Genomic DNA, 16,742 nt, shown 5'->3' with positions numbered 1-16,742 from the left:
CAATTTTCTTCTCTCAAGATGAACCTCATCCTCACCATCAACAGGATTGAATTTGAGCTGCTGAGAAATGGTAATGACCCAAAATTATATTAAGTTCTGTGAAATGGAATTTTAGGCCAGTCCACGACAGGAGCCACTGCGGATTTACAGTGCCTTCACTTTGTTCATCTGCCCTGTTGTTTCCTTCTGCAAGAGAGGAAGGAAGGTTTGAGTGCTGCTGAATAAGGCTGAGCTTTCTGACGGGTCTGGGTGAGTTTACTCATTAACCTTCCCCGTTCTTTGAGATGGCTGGCCTCAGAACAAAGTCCAGGGCTAGATGTGTGTTTGGAAGAAGGAAAAGAGACTTCATCTGTATGGTTTTGAAGCATGTGACTCAGACTGTGCTTTAAAAAATAGAAAAGAAAGTAGAAAGAACAACTGGTGTTTTGGAAGGGAGCCACCCAGCACTGGGAGAAGTGTGAGTTTCGAATCGGTTTCTTGATCTTAGCTGCAGTGCATTGGCTGAAGAGGAGGGCGGAAACTGCTGAGTCACTATCAACTCAGTTGATTTTCCTAATCTCCTGAGAGAAAAATTACAGATGAGTTTGTTAGAGTTTTAAAATGCCGTGGCCCTCACAGATGAAAGTATCTGAACGGAGGAAGCAGTATTCTGCAACTGACTTTGTGAGGCTTTGAGCTCTAGAACCTTCAACTCTAGTTCAGTGACTGTGTAAAAATAAACTCATACAAAAAGATAGGTAAAAAATAACATTAAGCAAGTGTGTTTGTATATTTTCTTCAGAGCAGATTTCTGAATAATTTGATCCAACATAAAAGCATGATTTCATTTCCTTCCAAGAGAGGATTATATGCACACTTTCTAAATGAAGGAACAAATGACTGAGCTGCATGTGACTTCAGAACCATCAGTTCTTCCGCAACTCATTAGTATTTCATTCTCACTTGGTCCCCAGGATAGGATTTATTTGTCAGAGTGGTTTTCTCAGGTGATTTCTCCTGACTCTGATTCTAGGCAACACCCTGATGGGATGAGCAGATGGTGTACCTCACTTCCTCTTTTTATGTTATTGAGTTTTTGGTGAAAGTTTACACAGCAAGTTAGGATCCCATTTGATAATTTCCACATAAATTATTCAGTGACATTAGTAACATTTATCACAATGTGTCCACGTTCTCTTTAATTGTGTTCTGTTTGTTTCATTTCCAGTACTCTAGTTTCCCTGCCCCCTTATCTTCTCGTCTTTGCTTTTGAGTAATTGTTGACTTGTTGGTCTCATACTGATGGTTTTTAAGTAGAGCACCCATCTTATAGGTAATATCCTTTATTTTGTGTGCCACTCGGCTAATGGGTGATCTCAGGGGACCCGCTCAGTTCTAGGTTTAAAGAGTGTCTTAGGGCAATAGTCTCAGGGAGTCCTCTGTTCTCTACTGTTCCAGTTTGTCTGGCTTATTTTTTTTTAAAGAATTTGAGTTCTGCTTCATATTTTTCTCCCATTCTATCCAGGACCATCTATTGTGACCCTGGTCAGAATGGTCAGTGGTGGTAGCCAGTCACCATCTAGTTCTTCTGGTCTCAGAGTAGATGAGGTTGTGTGGCTCATATAGACTTGTTTCTTCTCTGAACTTTTGATTACCTTCTTACTGTTTTGCTCCTGGTGAGCAGAGACCCATAGTTGTGTCTTAGATGGCTTTTAAGACCCCAGATGCTACTCACTTCACTAGGATGCAGAACATGATTTTTGTGAACTCTGTTATACCAACTGACTGAGCTGTCTCATGAGACTGTGGTCCTAAGCTTTCAAATATAGAAAACCAATCTTGGAAGGTGTTTGGTTATGTCTGTGGAGTACCCCTATTTGTGTCTTCAATGAACATATGTGCCTACAACCACATATTTGTATACTAATTAAGAGTTTGGCTGTAGCCCTAGTGGTGTAGTGGTTAAGAGCTCGTCTACTAGTCAAAGGTCAGCAGTTCGACTCCACCAGCCACTCCTTGGAAGCCTAGGGGGCCGTTCACTCTATTCTATAGGGTCGCTATGAGTCAGAATCGACTCGACAGCAATGGGTTTGGTTTTGGTAAAAGCTCGGCTGGGCCCTGGTGGCTCAGTGGTTAAGCATTTGGCTGATAACCAAAAGGTTGGCAGTTTGAATCCACCAGCCACTCTTTGGAAACCCTATGGTGCAGTTCTACTCAGTCCTGTAGGGTTGCTATGAGTTGGAATCCACTCGACAGCAATGGTTGTTTTTTTTTGGGGGGAGGATATAGATACTTCTGTTCTCACCTATGTACACACCTGTACCTACCTATATACCAATATGCCTATACCCATCCATATGTGCTCACTCGTTTTTACTTTGGTTTGCTGTGCTCACTACATCCATATTTTGCTGCCACTTTTTCCATAACCAAAAAAAATAGGAAGACTCTAAAGCGTACTTTCCATTCTCCCCTTCCTCTCCTTGGTAACCACCAGTGAACATTGGTTTCTCTATATATACCTATTCTTGTCTTCTTGTAAAAGAGGGATCATAGAATATTTGTCCTTATATGCTTGACTTATTTCACTTAGCATTATATCCTCCACGTCCATCTATGTTATGTTTCATGGTGTCTTAGTTTTCCAATGCTGCTGTAACAGAAATACCACAAGTGGCTGGCTTTAACAAACAGAAAATTATTCTCTCACAGTCTAGTAGGCTAGAAATCCAGATTCAGTGTGTCAGCTCCAGGGGAAGGCTTTCTCTGTTAGCTCTGGAGAAAGGTACTTGCCATCAATCTTCCCCTGGACTAGGAGCTTCTCAACGCGGGAACCTCGGGTCCAAAGGACGTGCTCTGCTGCCAGTACTGCTTTCTTGGTGGTCTGAGGTCCCCATGTCTCTCTGCCCGCTTCGCTCCTTTATATCTCAAAAGAGATTAGCTTAAGACACAATCTAATCTTGTAGATCTCATCAACATAACTGCCGCCGATCTATCTCATTAACATCACAGTGACAGGATTTACAACACATAGGGAAATCACATCAAATGACAGACAAAATGGGGGAAAATCATACAATACTGGGAATCATGACCTAGCCAAGTTGACAAATATTTTGGGGGGACACAATTCAGCCCATGACACACGGACTCATCATTGTTCTTTATGGTTGCATAGTATTCCATTGTATGTATGTACCACAGTTTGCTTATCCATTCATCCGTTTATGGGCACTTTAATTGTTTCCATTTATTTGCTATTGTGAATAAAGCAGCAAGGAACATAGGTGTGCATATGTCTGTTTGTGTCATTAGTTTTAGGTCTCTAGGGTATGTACCTAGGAGTGGGATTGCTGGATCATAGTGTAGTTCTATTTCTAGTTTTTTGAGAAAGCACCATACCGTTTTCCATAGTGGTTGTAGCATTTTAAGTCCCACCAATCAATGGATAAGGGTTTCAATCTCCCCACATCCTTGCCAACATTTGTTGTTATCTGTTTTGTTTTGTTTTTAATCAGTAAGCTGGGGTAAGATGATATCTCATAGTAGTTTTGATTTGCATCTCTCTAATGATCACGAACATCTTTTCATATGTTTGTTGGTTGCTTTCATGTCCTCTTTGGTGAAGTTTCTGTTTATGTCCTTTGCTCATTTTGTGATTATGTTGTCTTTTTGTTGTTGAGTTGTTGCAGTTTTCTGTAGATTTTAGATATTAGACCCTTATTGGATAAGTTGTTTCTGAAGACTTTTTCCCCAGTCTGTAGGTTGTCTATTTACTCTTTTTATGATGGCTTTTGATGAGCATAAGTTTTTAATTTTTATGAGATCCCATTTATCTATTTTGTCTTCTATTCATACATTTTTTGTTGTTTGTTATGCTATTTTTACAAAAGATGAGGTCCCATAGTTTTCTCCCAGGAATTTTATGGTTTTAGGTTTAACATTTAGGTCTTTGATCCATTTTGAGTTAATTTTTGTGTATGGTATCAGGTATGGGTCTTGTCTCATTTTTCTGCAGGTGGATATCCAGTTTTGCCAGCACCATTTATTAAAGATACTATTTATGCCCCACTGAATGGACTTTGACCCCTTGTCAAAAATCAGTTGTCCATAGATGGCTAGGTTTAATTATAACTTCTCAGTTTTATTCCACTGGTCTATGTGTCTATCGTTGAACCAGTACCAGGCTGTTTTGATTATAGTGGCTGTATAGTATGTTTTGATATAGGGGAGTGTGAGGCCTCTTGCTTTATTCTTTTTCTTCAATATTACTTTGGCTATTTGGGGTTTCTTTCCTCTCCATATGAAGTTGGTCATTACTTTTTCCATTTCAGTAAAGAATGTTATTGGGATCTGTATTGGGATTGCATTGTATCTGTAGATGGCTTTAGGTAGAATTGACATTTTCACTATATTAAGTCTTCCATTCCATGAGCATGGGATGCCTTTCCATTTTTGTAGGTCTCTTTTAGTCTTTTGTATTAGTGTTTTATCAGTTTCATTGTATAAGTCTTTTATGTTCCTGGTTAGGTTAATTGCTAGCTATTTTATTGATCTGGGGGTTATTGTAAATGGTATTGTTTTCTTGATTTCTTTTTCAGAGTAGTCTTTTTTAGTGTAGAGGAACCCAACTGATTTTTGTGTGTTGATCTTGCACCCTGCAACATTGCTAAATTCTGCTATTAGTTCCAGTAGTTTCCTTGTGGAATCTTTACGGTCTTCTATGTATAGGATCATGTCATCTGCATATATAGTTCTACTTCTTCCTTTCTGATATGGATACCTTTTATTTCTCTTTCTTGTCTTATTGCTCTGGCTAGGACTTCTGGTACGTTGAGTAAGAGTGGTGATAATGGGCATCCTCGTCTCATTCCCACTCTTAAAGGGAAAGCTCTCAGCCTTTCTCCATTGAGTATAATGTTGACTGTTGGTTTTGTATATATGCCCTTAATTATGTTGAGAAATTTCCCTTCTATTCCTATTTTGCTGAGAGTTTGTATCAGGAAAGGGCATTGGATTTTATTGAATGCCTTTTCTGAATCAAATGATATGATCATATGGTTCTTTTCCTTTGTTTTATTTATGTGGTGGATTACATTGATTGATTTTCTAATGTTGAACTACCCTCGTAATCCTAGTATGAATACCACTTGATCATGGTGTATGTTTTTTTTTAATATGTTGCTGAACTTTGTTGGCTAGAATTTTGTTGAAAAATTTTGCATCTATGTTCCTAAGGGATATTGGTCTGTAATTTTCTTTTTTTGTGATGTCATTGCCTGGTTTAGGTATCAGGGTTATGCTGGCTTCATAGAAATAGTTTGGTAGTATTTCTTCTTCTCTATGTTTTTGAAGAGATTGAGTAGGATTGGTGTCAACTCTTCTCTGAATGTTTGGTAGAATTCTCCAATGTAGCCATCTGGTCCTGGGCTTTTTTTTTTTTTTTCATAAGCTTTTTATTGAGGTGTACTGTCCATATGGAAAAGTGAAGAAACATGGATGTACAGTGGGGTGGATTTTCAGAAAGTGCACACATCATGTAGCCAGCACTTAGATTTAAAAAAAAAAAAAAAAATCACCAGCCCTGAAGCCCCCTTCCAACCATCATCTGCCCCAAGATGGTTGTAACACTGTGGGCTAGTTTTGCCAACACCTGAACTCTAAGTGGAATCATACAATGTTTATTCTTTTCTTTTTTTTTTTATTGTGCTTTAGGTGAAAGTTTACAGAGCAAATTAGTTTCTTTTTCAACAATTAATATATAAATCATTTCGTGACATTGGCTGCAAACCCTGCAATGTGTCAATACTCTCTTGTTCTCCATCCTGGGTTCCTTGTTTCCATTTGTCCAGTTTCCTGTCCCTTCTTGCCTTCTTGTCTTTGGTTTTGGGCAGGTGTGCCCATTTGGTCTCATATACATGATTGAACTATGAAGCACGTTCCTCACATGTGTTATTGTTTGTTTTATAGACCTAATCTTTGGCTGAAGGGTGAACTTCAGGAGTGACTTCAGTTCTGAGTTAAAGGATGTCTAGGGGCCATATTCGTGGGGTTCCCTGAGAATATTTTTTTGTTGGCAGTTTTTTGATGACATCTTCAATCTCTTTTGTAATGGGTCTGTTTAAATTTTCTACCTTTGTGTTAGTTTGGGTAGGTAGTGTGTTTCTAGGAATTTGTCCATTCCATGTAGGTTTTCAAATTTGTTGGAGTACAGTAATCATAGTAATCTGTTATGATATTCTTCATCTATGTTGGATTGGTTGTAATGTAACTAATTTCATTCCTTAATTTGATTATTTGTCTCTTCTGGATTTTTTTTTCTTTTTTCAGTCTAGCCAGTAGTTTGTCTATTTTTTTGATCCTTTCAAAGAACCAACTTCTGGTTTTGTTGATTCTTTCTATTGTTTTTCTATTTCATTTATTTCTGCCCTGATCTTTATTATTTCCTTTTGGTAGCGTTTGGCTTCTTTTCCTCTTACTTTTCTATTTGATCAAGTTGTTGGTTTAAGTTAGTATTTTGGATCGTCCTTCTTTTTTAATTGTAGGCATTTTTTGCTATGAATTTCCCAGTGAGTACTACTTTTGCTGTGTCCCAAAGGTTTTGATATATTGTGTTTTTATTTTCATTTGATACTAGGAATTTTTAAATTTCAATTTAATTTCTTCTATGACTAAAAGATTTCTCCTTTCAGTAGTGTATTATTTAGTTTCCATGTATTTTTTCCTTATTTTCCCTGTTGTTGATTTCTAACTTCATACTGTTATAGTCAGAGAAGATGCTTTGCATGATTTCAATCTTTTTAAATGTCAAGACTTGTTTTGTGTCCTAGCATATGGTCTATTTTGGAAAATGATCCATGTGCGTTGAAGAAGAATGTATGCTGTTCTGATGCTAGGTGCAGTGTTCTATATATGTCCGTTAGGTCCCATTGGCTTATGGTTTTATTTAAGTTTTCAATGTCCTTAGTGATCTTCTTGTTAGATGTTCTGTCTGTAATTGAAAGTGGTGTGTTGAAGTCCTCTACCATTATTGTGGTGTTGTCTATTTCTCCTTTTCTATTAGTCAGTATTTGTTTCATGTATTTTGGTGCATTGCTGTTAGGTGTATATATATTTATAATTGTTACATCTTCTTGCTGGATTGACTCTTTTATTATTGTGTAATGTCTTTCTTTATCTCTTGTAATAGATCTTGATTTAAAGCCTGTTTTATCTGATATCAGTATGGCCACTCCTGCTCTTTTTTGTTTACTGATTGCATGGAATATTTTTCTCCATCCTTTTTGTTTCAGTCTGTTTGTGTCCTTATGTCTAAGGTGTGTTTCTTGTAGACAGGAAAAGAATGGATCATGTTTTTTTTATCCATTCTGCCACTCTCTGCCTTTTGCATGGGGTGTTTAGACCATTTACATTTAAAGTTATTACTGAAAACAAAGTGTCTACCTCACTCATTTTGCTATTTGTTTTTTGACTGTTTTGTATCTTTTTTTTTTATTCTGATTTTTCTGTTTTTGTTTGTATTTGGCTGCTTTCTTGTGATGAACCTTTTTGCTTTTTTCCTTCTTCTGAATGTTTTTTCTTGGTGATTTCTTAGTGGTTAACACATATATTACATTACACAACTTACAAGTGCAACAAATTTTTAACACATGAACAATAGTTAACATACAATCTTAACATAATAAATCTATTCCTGATATGCTCTTTCCTCCCTCATTTCTGTTGGTGTGTCTCCATTAACATCAATATACAACCTATATTTGATAAGTTTACTTTATGCTTATTTCTTACAAACTTGACATTGTATTGTTTGAGGGATTTATTTGAGTTTATACTTTGAACATATCATATACTTGGTCCTTATGATTGCCTGTGTTGTTGCATTTTTTGGAGCTCTCTCTGTCTCTCTTATTATTTATTCATTTTTCCCGTGTACAGATATGAATATTTATTTAATGCTCTTGCCATTCCATTTGGAGTACTCCCTTGAGTAATACTTGCAAAACTGGTCTGGTAGTGGCAAATTCCCAGAGCTTCTGTTTGTTTGGGAGTGTCTTGATTTCCCTCTTGTTTTTGATGACAACTTTGCTGGGTAAAGAAATCTTGGTTTGCAATTATTTTTGTTCAATATTTTATATATGTCAGTCCATTGTCTTCTGGCTTCTAGAGTTTCTAGGGAGAAATTCATGCAGATTCTTATGAAAGACCCTTGGAATGTTAGATTGTGTTTTTCTCTTGCTGCTTTCAGAATTCTCTCCTTGTCTTTGGTTTTCAAGAATTTTATTAAGATATGGCATGGAGTTGATCTTTTTGCATCTCTTCTGATTGGGGTACATGTAGCTTCCTATATTTGCAGGCTTGGTTTTCTGTTCCGGTCTGGGAAATTCTCTCTGATTATCTCTTGTAAAATTGTTCCTGTGCCTTTATTGTTGTTATGGTGCTCTGGGAGTCCAATAATTCTAATGTTAGATTTCTTAATTGAATTCCATATTTCCTTTCGGGTTTGTTTGCTTTTGTTCTTTTTTCGTTTCTCTTGATACTTGATAAGTTCAGTTATTTTGTCTTCTAGTTCATTTATTCTGTCTTCTGTCTGTTTGACTCTATTGTTGAGTGTTTCTCTTGCTTTTTCTAATTCAGTTGCTTTATTCATTTCCGGTAGTTCTCCTTGTTTTTTTTTCAGTTTCCTTGTGGAGTCTCTCATTTTGTTCCTCTATTTGTTTCCTGATCTTCACTAGTTTGTTTTCTCTGTGCTTTTTATTTCTTTAAACATATTTAACACCATAGTCTGAAAATTATCAATTTTTTGGATTAGTCTGGCTCTGTAGGAGAAATTTCCTCTTTATATTTTGCTTTTGATTAGTCCTTTTTCTCTTGTGATTTTGTGTGTTTTACTATTTTTTATTGAACTCAGGTCATCTTGTTATATATTTTTTTAAATTTTGTATACTGGTTTTTGTGGGAAAATTTTCTGATTCAGTGGCCTCCTGGTGCAGCAACCAAGTGCCTGGCTGCCAACTGAAAGGCTTTGTGTTGACATATTCATTAAGATGAAGAAATAAAAGGTGAAAAATATTTTTAAAATTATATGTTTATTGATTTGAATAAGTATGATGCAATATGGCTTACTCGGTTTAGACTTCTGACCTCTAGAGCTAAACTTTCCTTGTGGAGATTAGGCAGCAGGCTGGGAAGAATGCCTTTGAAATTGAGAACAAAGACCTGCATGCAATTACATAGGTGTGCTATTGCTGTGCATAATAAGTTATTTAAAAATTACAGCAGGATAGGATTTTAGATATAATTTATTTATAAATGGTAAGGATGTTTCCAACCCCTGCTGAACTTCCCCATATGATATTCACCAGGAAAGTTTTTATGTATGCTCCCTGTTCCAGGACTTCAACTATCACCATTGATATGATGATCCCAACATCTATGCCCCTAACCTTGCCCACTCCCCTAAGATCCAGATCCATATGTCCAACTATCTTCTGGGTAACTCCACTTGGCTGTTCCCCCAGCTACTCAAATTTGGCTGAAACACTCTTGGATTCCAGAGCATGCAGGGCTATGTGCATATGCCTTGCACTTGCTATTTCCTCTGGCTCCCAGTCTTCTTCATTTAGCTAATTCCCATTTCTCTCTTAAGACTCAGCTAAGGAAAAGCTCCTTCAGGAAGTTTCTCTTGACCCCACCTAACCCAGATTTAGTTCCCCTCCTATATTAATCTGTGGCATCAGGTGCCTAGCATGTAACACTTGCTGAATGAATGAATGAGAGTTAACACTCAGGCATAACGACAAAGAAACAGACTCTTTCACTCCAGTGTTGAGTGTTTTCAGGACCCCCTTTAATTAGGGAGATTTTGATTCTTCAAACTCAGCATTACTTGAAGAGCATTAAAGAAGTGCCCAAACCCTACATCTGGGAAGAAGTCTGGGGTCTGGCCTACCTTGCTTGAGCCAAGGGTCTGGGCATTTTATTCAGTTCCTCATGCATGTATTGGGCACTGATGCAAACCTGGACTTAAAGCACTGGGAACACATTTCTTTTCCCTGCCCTTAAGATATTCAGTCTAAGTAGATGCCATTAAGGCCCTTTTAGAGCCTTGGCTTTAGAGTCAGACAAACCCAGGTTCTAATCCGATCTCCATCACCTACCAGCAGTGACCTTGGGCAAGTCACTTAATCTGAGCTTAACTTTCTTTACTGGTTAAATATAAACAATAGCACCTACATCCCAAACTTATTCTGAGGATCACAATAGAAATTAATGCATAGTTAAATTGCCTAGCCCCTACTGGCACATAACCCACACATACTTTCCAATTACACGTTAAATAAAAAGGAATTATTTTCTAGATGAGGTACTAGGGCTTGTACTGGCCAAGAGCTGATTCTGAGCTTTATGACTGAATAGAGGAAGCAGATCTGACTGGTCAGTGGGAAGTAGCCCAGCATGCTGCAGCAGAGTAGGGGTGGGAAACAGACACAGTGATGTGAGTGTCCATGGTGGAGTGGAGCCCTTGTGATGCCTCACATTCCAAGACAATATTTGAAATGAACAAAGGCAAGAGATGGATAATAAGAGTTTTATCTCTGCCCTTTATCACTTCTCCTTCACCCCCAGCCCCAGCCATATCACGGACACCACCTGTGAAGCCTCTGAAAACAGAGGTTTGGACCAGGGAATCTCCAAGTCCTTTCCAACTCTGACACAGTGGAGTTCCCAGAAGCTTCCATAGGCTCTTTCTGAAGAAGCTGCAGTGAACCTGTCAGATAATTCCTTACCTTCAACTCGGCCATTCTCCTCCTGCTGCAGTTGAGATGACTTCAGAAAACCCAGCTCCAGAGAGGATGAGTCTAAAATGCTTCTGTTTCTCCCTCAAACCTGTCTCGGGATGTTCTTGTTCCCACGACTTGGCTGTGCCTCACTGGGCAGCAGGTCACTCAAACTAGCCAGAATTGCTTAACTGCCTATTAGGGAGAAAGTACAGCAAACTTATTTCTTAACTGTTTAAACAATTGTCTTTGTTATTGATTAATCACAGGTCATTTCTGGAAGAGTTTGTAGAGGCCTGGCTCTTCTTTACTTGAGGTAAAGATTGGCCAATCATGTGTTCCAGTTAAAAGAAGGATTGTTACCAAAGGTGGAGGACTTCAAGCTAGCTATCTGGGAAAGGAACTGTGGTAGTCAGTGCTGCTGTGTGTGGTGGAGGATTCGCCACTCAGCCCCGACTCAGGTGGGGAAGGAACAGGGGAGAGAGCTCACTCTCTCTGGGGAGCAGTGAGGAAATGAAATGCACTGACACTGGTACACTGGTGTTTACACAGAGCTGCCCGAAGACAGGAGCCAGGACTAGAGAGCTCGCCAGGTTTTTCCACAGACATTAAACCAAAACCAAACCCATGGCCATGGAGTTGATTCCAACTCATAGTGACTGCCTTAGATATCTAGTGCAGCTACAACAGAAATACTACAAGTGGATGGCTTTAACAAAGAGAAATTTATTCTCTCAGTCTAGGAGGCTAGAAGTCCAAATTCAGAAATGTCAGCTCCAGGGGAAGGCTTTCTCTCTCTGTCAGCTCTGGGAAGGTCCTTTTCATCAATCTTCTCCTGGTCTAGCAGCTTCTCAGCGCAAGGACCCTAGTTTCAAAGGCACGCTCCCTTCTTGGTTTTTCATTCTTGGCGGTAGAAGGTCCCCCATCTCTCTGCTTGCTTCTCTCTTTTATATCTCAAAAGAGACTGACTCAAGATACAACCTAATCTTGTAGATTGAGTCTGCCTCATTAACATAACTGCCTCTAATCTTGCCTCATTAACATCATAGAGATAGGATTTACAACATACAGAAAAATTACAAAAGATGACAAAGTGGTGGACAATCACACAATACTGGGAAACATGGCCTAGCCAAGTTGACACACATTTTTGGGGGACTCAATTCAATCCATAACAGCGACCCTATAGGACAGAGTAAAACTGTCCCGTAGGGTTTCCAAGGCAGTAATCTTTGTGGAAGCAGACTGCCACATCTTTCTCCTACAGAGCAGCTGGTGCGTTCGAACCGCCAACCAATTGGTTAGCAGCTGAGCACTGCACCACCAGGGCTCCTTTCCAGACATTATTTAATTTCACAAAGAACAATCTGTAAACTAGGCTTTATTAACACAAACTCAAATGCAACAGTCCTCTTTCCAAATTAAATACCAAAAATCACACAGCAATCTATCACTAAACTTTATTTTCAATGATCTATCAGTCAACAATTCAATTACGTTCTCTTTTAATTTCGTGGAAAGCAAATAATTGGAAACCTGATTTGCAAAAGGATTCATTACCCAGCTGTTGGAATTACTCACTCTAATAAATGTTACCTTTCACTTAGAGGTGCTTTGTCTAACTCCTTTATGCAGAAAGGGGTGGGAAAATAAAAATGTTAATTTTATACACCTTTGCCAGTATAATTATTTTTGATACCAATGTTATTTTGCTATTTTGATAGACCAAACAAGAAGCCCTGCCATGAAAGAAAGTGCCACAGCCCTCAAAATTTCTTCCCGAAGCTCTCTTTGCTTTGTTCTCAGGGACTCTTCCTTATGAGCTCTGCATTTTTTAGAAGATGGAGGACTGACTCTCAGATTTCTCTGAGAAAAATTGTAACTGACAGACTAATCGTGGGGGCAAACAGTGGCACAAGGAGGGGGCTTTGTGTAAGACGGTGAGGCACTGATCAGATACACCTGGAGGGAACAAAGTGACGCTGATAAAAATTGTAGGAATATATCAAACGGTCCTGTTACAGCAACACGGTGTGCCAGTCACCTCATGCTTGTCTTGGCCTCTGCAGCCTTGAGAGGGGAGTGCTTGATTTATTTAGGTGTGATCATGTAGAGGGCCAGATGAACTTTGATGAACTCTGCTGTATTGGGGCTCATAAAATACAGAGTCCACAATCCCAGTATTCTCTACTTTTTGATATGAGTTTAACAGTCGTTCTCGAAGGGTGAACAACCTAGACAACCTGTATCCGAATTAGCTGATCTGCCTGTTGAAAATGCTAAATTCTGGCCCTATCCCTTATACTTCGATTCAGAATCTAGGGGACGAAGAGGCTGGTGGTGGTGGTGGGGTGTGACGAGAGGGTGATGGAAATCCTAGTATCTGCATTTTAACAAGCACTTCAGGGGCTTTTTATGCACTCTAGAGTTTCAAACTCATTGATTTAAGCCCTTAAATGGAGGTGCAGATTAATTGTAACTGGAAGTCTTGATGGAGCAGCCCTGGCAGGCTCCAGCTCCAGATATTTTGCATCAGGCAAAAATACTGTGGATTATTTGCAGCTCAGGGTTCTAGACATCCTGAAACCTGTCCTCTCCCACCACAGTGATCTGGCTCTCAGCCTTGGGAGAATGGAGAAGAGAAATGCATTTTTTAAAATTTCCTTTTCCTCCAAGTACCCTCCTTTGAATTTTAACAGGTTTAAAATCAATGCAGACATCCTGTTACACCTTCAAACTTCTTTAAAAAGGATGCTACCTATGCTTTAAAAATTCAATGAAAGCAACATCTATTAAATACCCATACAAGGCCCTCCCTAAGTTGGGCGCTACAGCACACACTATTCAAGTGAAGACTCAAAAGCTCTGATTATTGCAGCGATTAGGAGCTCTTCGTCTTCCCACACAATCCACTTCCAGAATGAAGAGAAAAATAGCAGTGTCGGGTACATGGCTATATCATGGATGCCCTGAGTTCAGGGACTTCTGAGAACCCAAGCTAAAGCTGACGTAGAAAGGATCGGTCCCTTTGGGAACAGCTCTTCTCAGAGTAATGAGGTAGACATCAGCTCAAACACTGGATCCCAAGAGCCTGCCCACCCAAGGGGCAGATGAGTGGCCATCCGCCTTCACATCTGGTTGCTTCCACGATGCGTGAGAACAGTGGTTAGAGCTCAAGATCACAACAGAAAGATATCTCTCTAATTGCTAGCAACATGTCCCATTGAGAAAGTAAGAAAATTAAAGATTTAATAAACACTTTTTGGGGACTGTTTTGGTATTTACACTTGTTATTATTTAAAACAAATTTTATGAGTAGTTCTCAGGAAGTCTTAGTAAAACTTGTTTTAAAAACTTTCTTTTTGAAGAACTCTGGCTAATAACTTTCATTCTGGCAAACAGTTTTATTTTGCTGCTACTCAGACTTGCCAGGAATTAACCTTAGATTATCGAAAATTATTTCTTCTTAGAAAACTACAATTCAGGGAGTAAAGCTGGCAGCAGGAAGGAATGGAGTTGAGGAATACTGTTAATTTTTTGAGGTTGGAGTCATACATGATGGCTAATTTTATTTTTTTAATAAGTGAGAAATACAGAAATTGGAATGGATTTTTTAATTAAAGGAAAGAAACAGAAGTGGGGGGAGAGAAGAGATTTATTTTTTTTTAAAGAGGAACACAAAGAGCTTTAAGTGGCTTAAGTCTGGTGCATGCATTTGGACTCCTGCTTCCCAACTGCACAGTCTCTGCCATGACACACTTGTGCCAGATTCCACATACAGATCAGATTTGCATAGCTCTCCTTTGTGTCAAAAAAGAAATTAGGGCTTAGTCTTGTGAGGGTGGAGGTGAAGAATATTCTAGCTGGTGAAAAGAGCTTTAAAAATCCTTTCCCAAACTCTCAAGACTGCCTTCCTAAAAGCACTCTCTAACATTCTTATTTTAATATCTTCTTTTCAGTGTACTTTGATTTCCAAAGAACTTCAGAAATTTAATAAAAATGGAATAGAAAGTGAATTTAGTGTTTTCCCCTAGTTTTAAAATGAGAAACCGAAACTGTGTTTATTTATTATTTTTTAATATGGAGCAAAACTGGGAGTGCAGACAGCTGTAGCGGAGCCAGAAAGAGAATATGAGTGATAAGCTATTGCTGAATAAGGCAGCAAATTAGAGGTTTAGGAAACCAGGTTTAAATATTAAGGAAGAACTGGGGCAGAGAGAATTAAACAGGCAATAAAAGATAGGTAAAAAAGTAACAACAAACAATATGCATACGCACACACACCGCCTCCAAAAAACTCAACCTCCCGAAGCAAAACCCACCCAAAACATACAAACAAACCAACGGGATGTTAAATAAATTACTGGAGTGATTACAGAATCCAAGAATCCAAGTCCATAATTCATGGAAATGTGTTGGCTGTGGGAACTTATTTTTACTTCTCTCCATAAATACAATGTTCACACAAAGAATAATAATCTGAGTTTACTATTTTAGGACTTGACTTTTCCTTCAGACAAATAAAAATGAAGAGGCTGTAAATCTCTTTTACTGTCCTTGTGCCGGTCTGAGATTTCCAAACAGAACAGTAAGAGAGTGTAGACAGCTGTATCCTAAAGGGTGAAGGATTTAGTGAGCTGTCAGTTTCTCACAGAATTCTTTTCTGGTACTGCTGTTCTCTATGTATTATTAATCTGTATTTATATTTTAACTCCAGCTATTAGTCCACCTCCTCCAACCTCTGAGCCCTTTGCAAAGGAGAGGAGAGGCAGACAAGGGCTGCTATTATTAGGCATCCCTGTGTTTGATGAGGGTGGAGACAATTAAATAACACCATTTTGCTTCTTTGAAAATGACAAAGATTGTTTGGGGTGGACAACTCAGAGCTACTTAACATAACCTTTCCCCTCAAGAAGGTAAAACAATAGAGATACATTTTTGAAGTACTTAAGTCTCCAGCAATGAGTGCGGGAAAATTACAGACCCATAAAACCCTTCCAGTTCCAGGCAAGAGTAAATTTTCTCTGCAGCACTCTGCCACCGATCATCTACTGCATCATTCTGACAACATCTCATATTTCCACAAGGCTTTTACATAATCTATAAATAGGGACAGAAGAGTGAGGAACAGAGAGAATGGGGACAAAATCTGGACCTCCCACACTGTCACTTCCTTTCATTTTTCTATTTAGTGTGAGGCTGAAGGGTGGCATTTTAAGACGATTTCGTTAAAAGGCTGAGACGTTAATAATTGACACAGCAAGAGGAAAGCTGTGGAAACCTGCCACTCTTGCTCACTCTTCCAGAGGATGAGTCTAATTCAGTCGTAATGAAGGCTCTTGAACGTTCCTCCCCCAAACCTTTTTCGATCAGGAAAGCCTGGAATCTGTAGGTAGGAAAGACAACACATGAAGTCTCCAGCAGGAAGAGTTCAAAGGCCAATAGCCGTTTCCATCATTTTCCTCATCTTCTGTTCTGGTCTGTCTGCTTGCTGTGCCTTAAGGAACCAGCTTTCTGAGGCTGTACTCAGAAAACCACTGAAGCTTTTAAATAATGGAAAGAAATTCTATCAAGACGGAAAAGATGTGCTAACAACTTGGTAACGAATAATATTCACCTATTGGAGTTTTGTATGAGTTATTTGCATTGTGGCACCCTTTTGAAGTTTTAAGCAAATGATTTTCTTCTATTATTTTCTAATGTAACCTTATCCCTGGCTGCTTTTTGTTTCTTAGACTCTTATTTTCCCTTCTTCCTGATTTCCTCCTTTTGTATTTAACAAGATATAAGAAAATCAGTGGCTTATGCCTACAAACAAGGAGCCTCGGTGGCACAACAGTTAAGGGTTCGGCTGCTAACTGAAGGGCTGGCAGTTTGAACCCACCCAGCAGCTCCTCAGGAGAAAGACCTGACGATCTGCTGCTGTAAAGATTAACCCATTGCCGTTGTTAGGTGCTGTCAAGTCTATTCCGATTCACAGCA

The 16,742-nt window shown here is 38.8% G+C and overlaps 1 protein-coding gene across 1 annotated transcript in view; it reads right to left on the bottom strand.

Moving 5' to 3' along the window:
* Positions 1-13,222: 13,222 nt before the first annotated feature.
* RABL3 (RAB, member of RAS oncogene family like 3) overlaps positions 13,223-16,742 on the bottom strand; it is a 43,210-nt gene continuing 39,690 nt past the window's right edge. Inside the window, exon 8 of the mRNA XM_004373647.2 lies at positions 13,223-16,146. Coding sequence (XP_004373704.1) covers positions 16,081-16,146 — 66 coding nt within the window. The 3' untranslated portion in view covers positions 13,223-16,080. The remainder of the gene's footprint in view (positions 16,147-16,742) is intronic.

The sequence above is a fragment of the Trichechus manatus genome, unplaced genomic scaffold (assembly GCF_000243295.1).
Source record: "Trichechus manatus latirostris isolate Lorelei unplaced genomic scaffold, TriManLat1.0 scaffold00026, whole genome shotgun sequence".
Classification (NCBI taxonomy): Eukaryota; Metazoa; Chordata; class Mammalia; order Sirenia; family Trichechidae; genus Trichechus; species Trichechus manatus.
The sequence above is the reverse complement of the archived record's forward strand: the minus strand, read 5'-3'. Positions and strand labels throughout refer to the sequence as shown.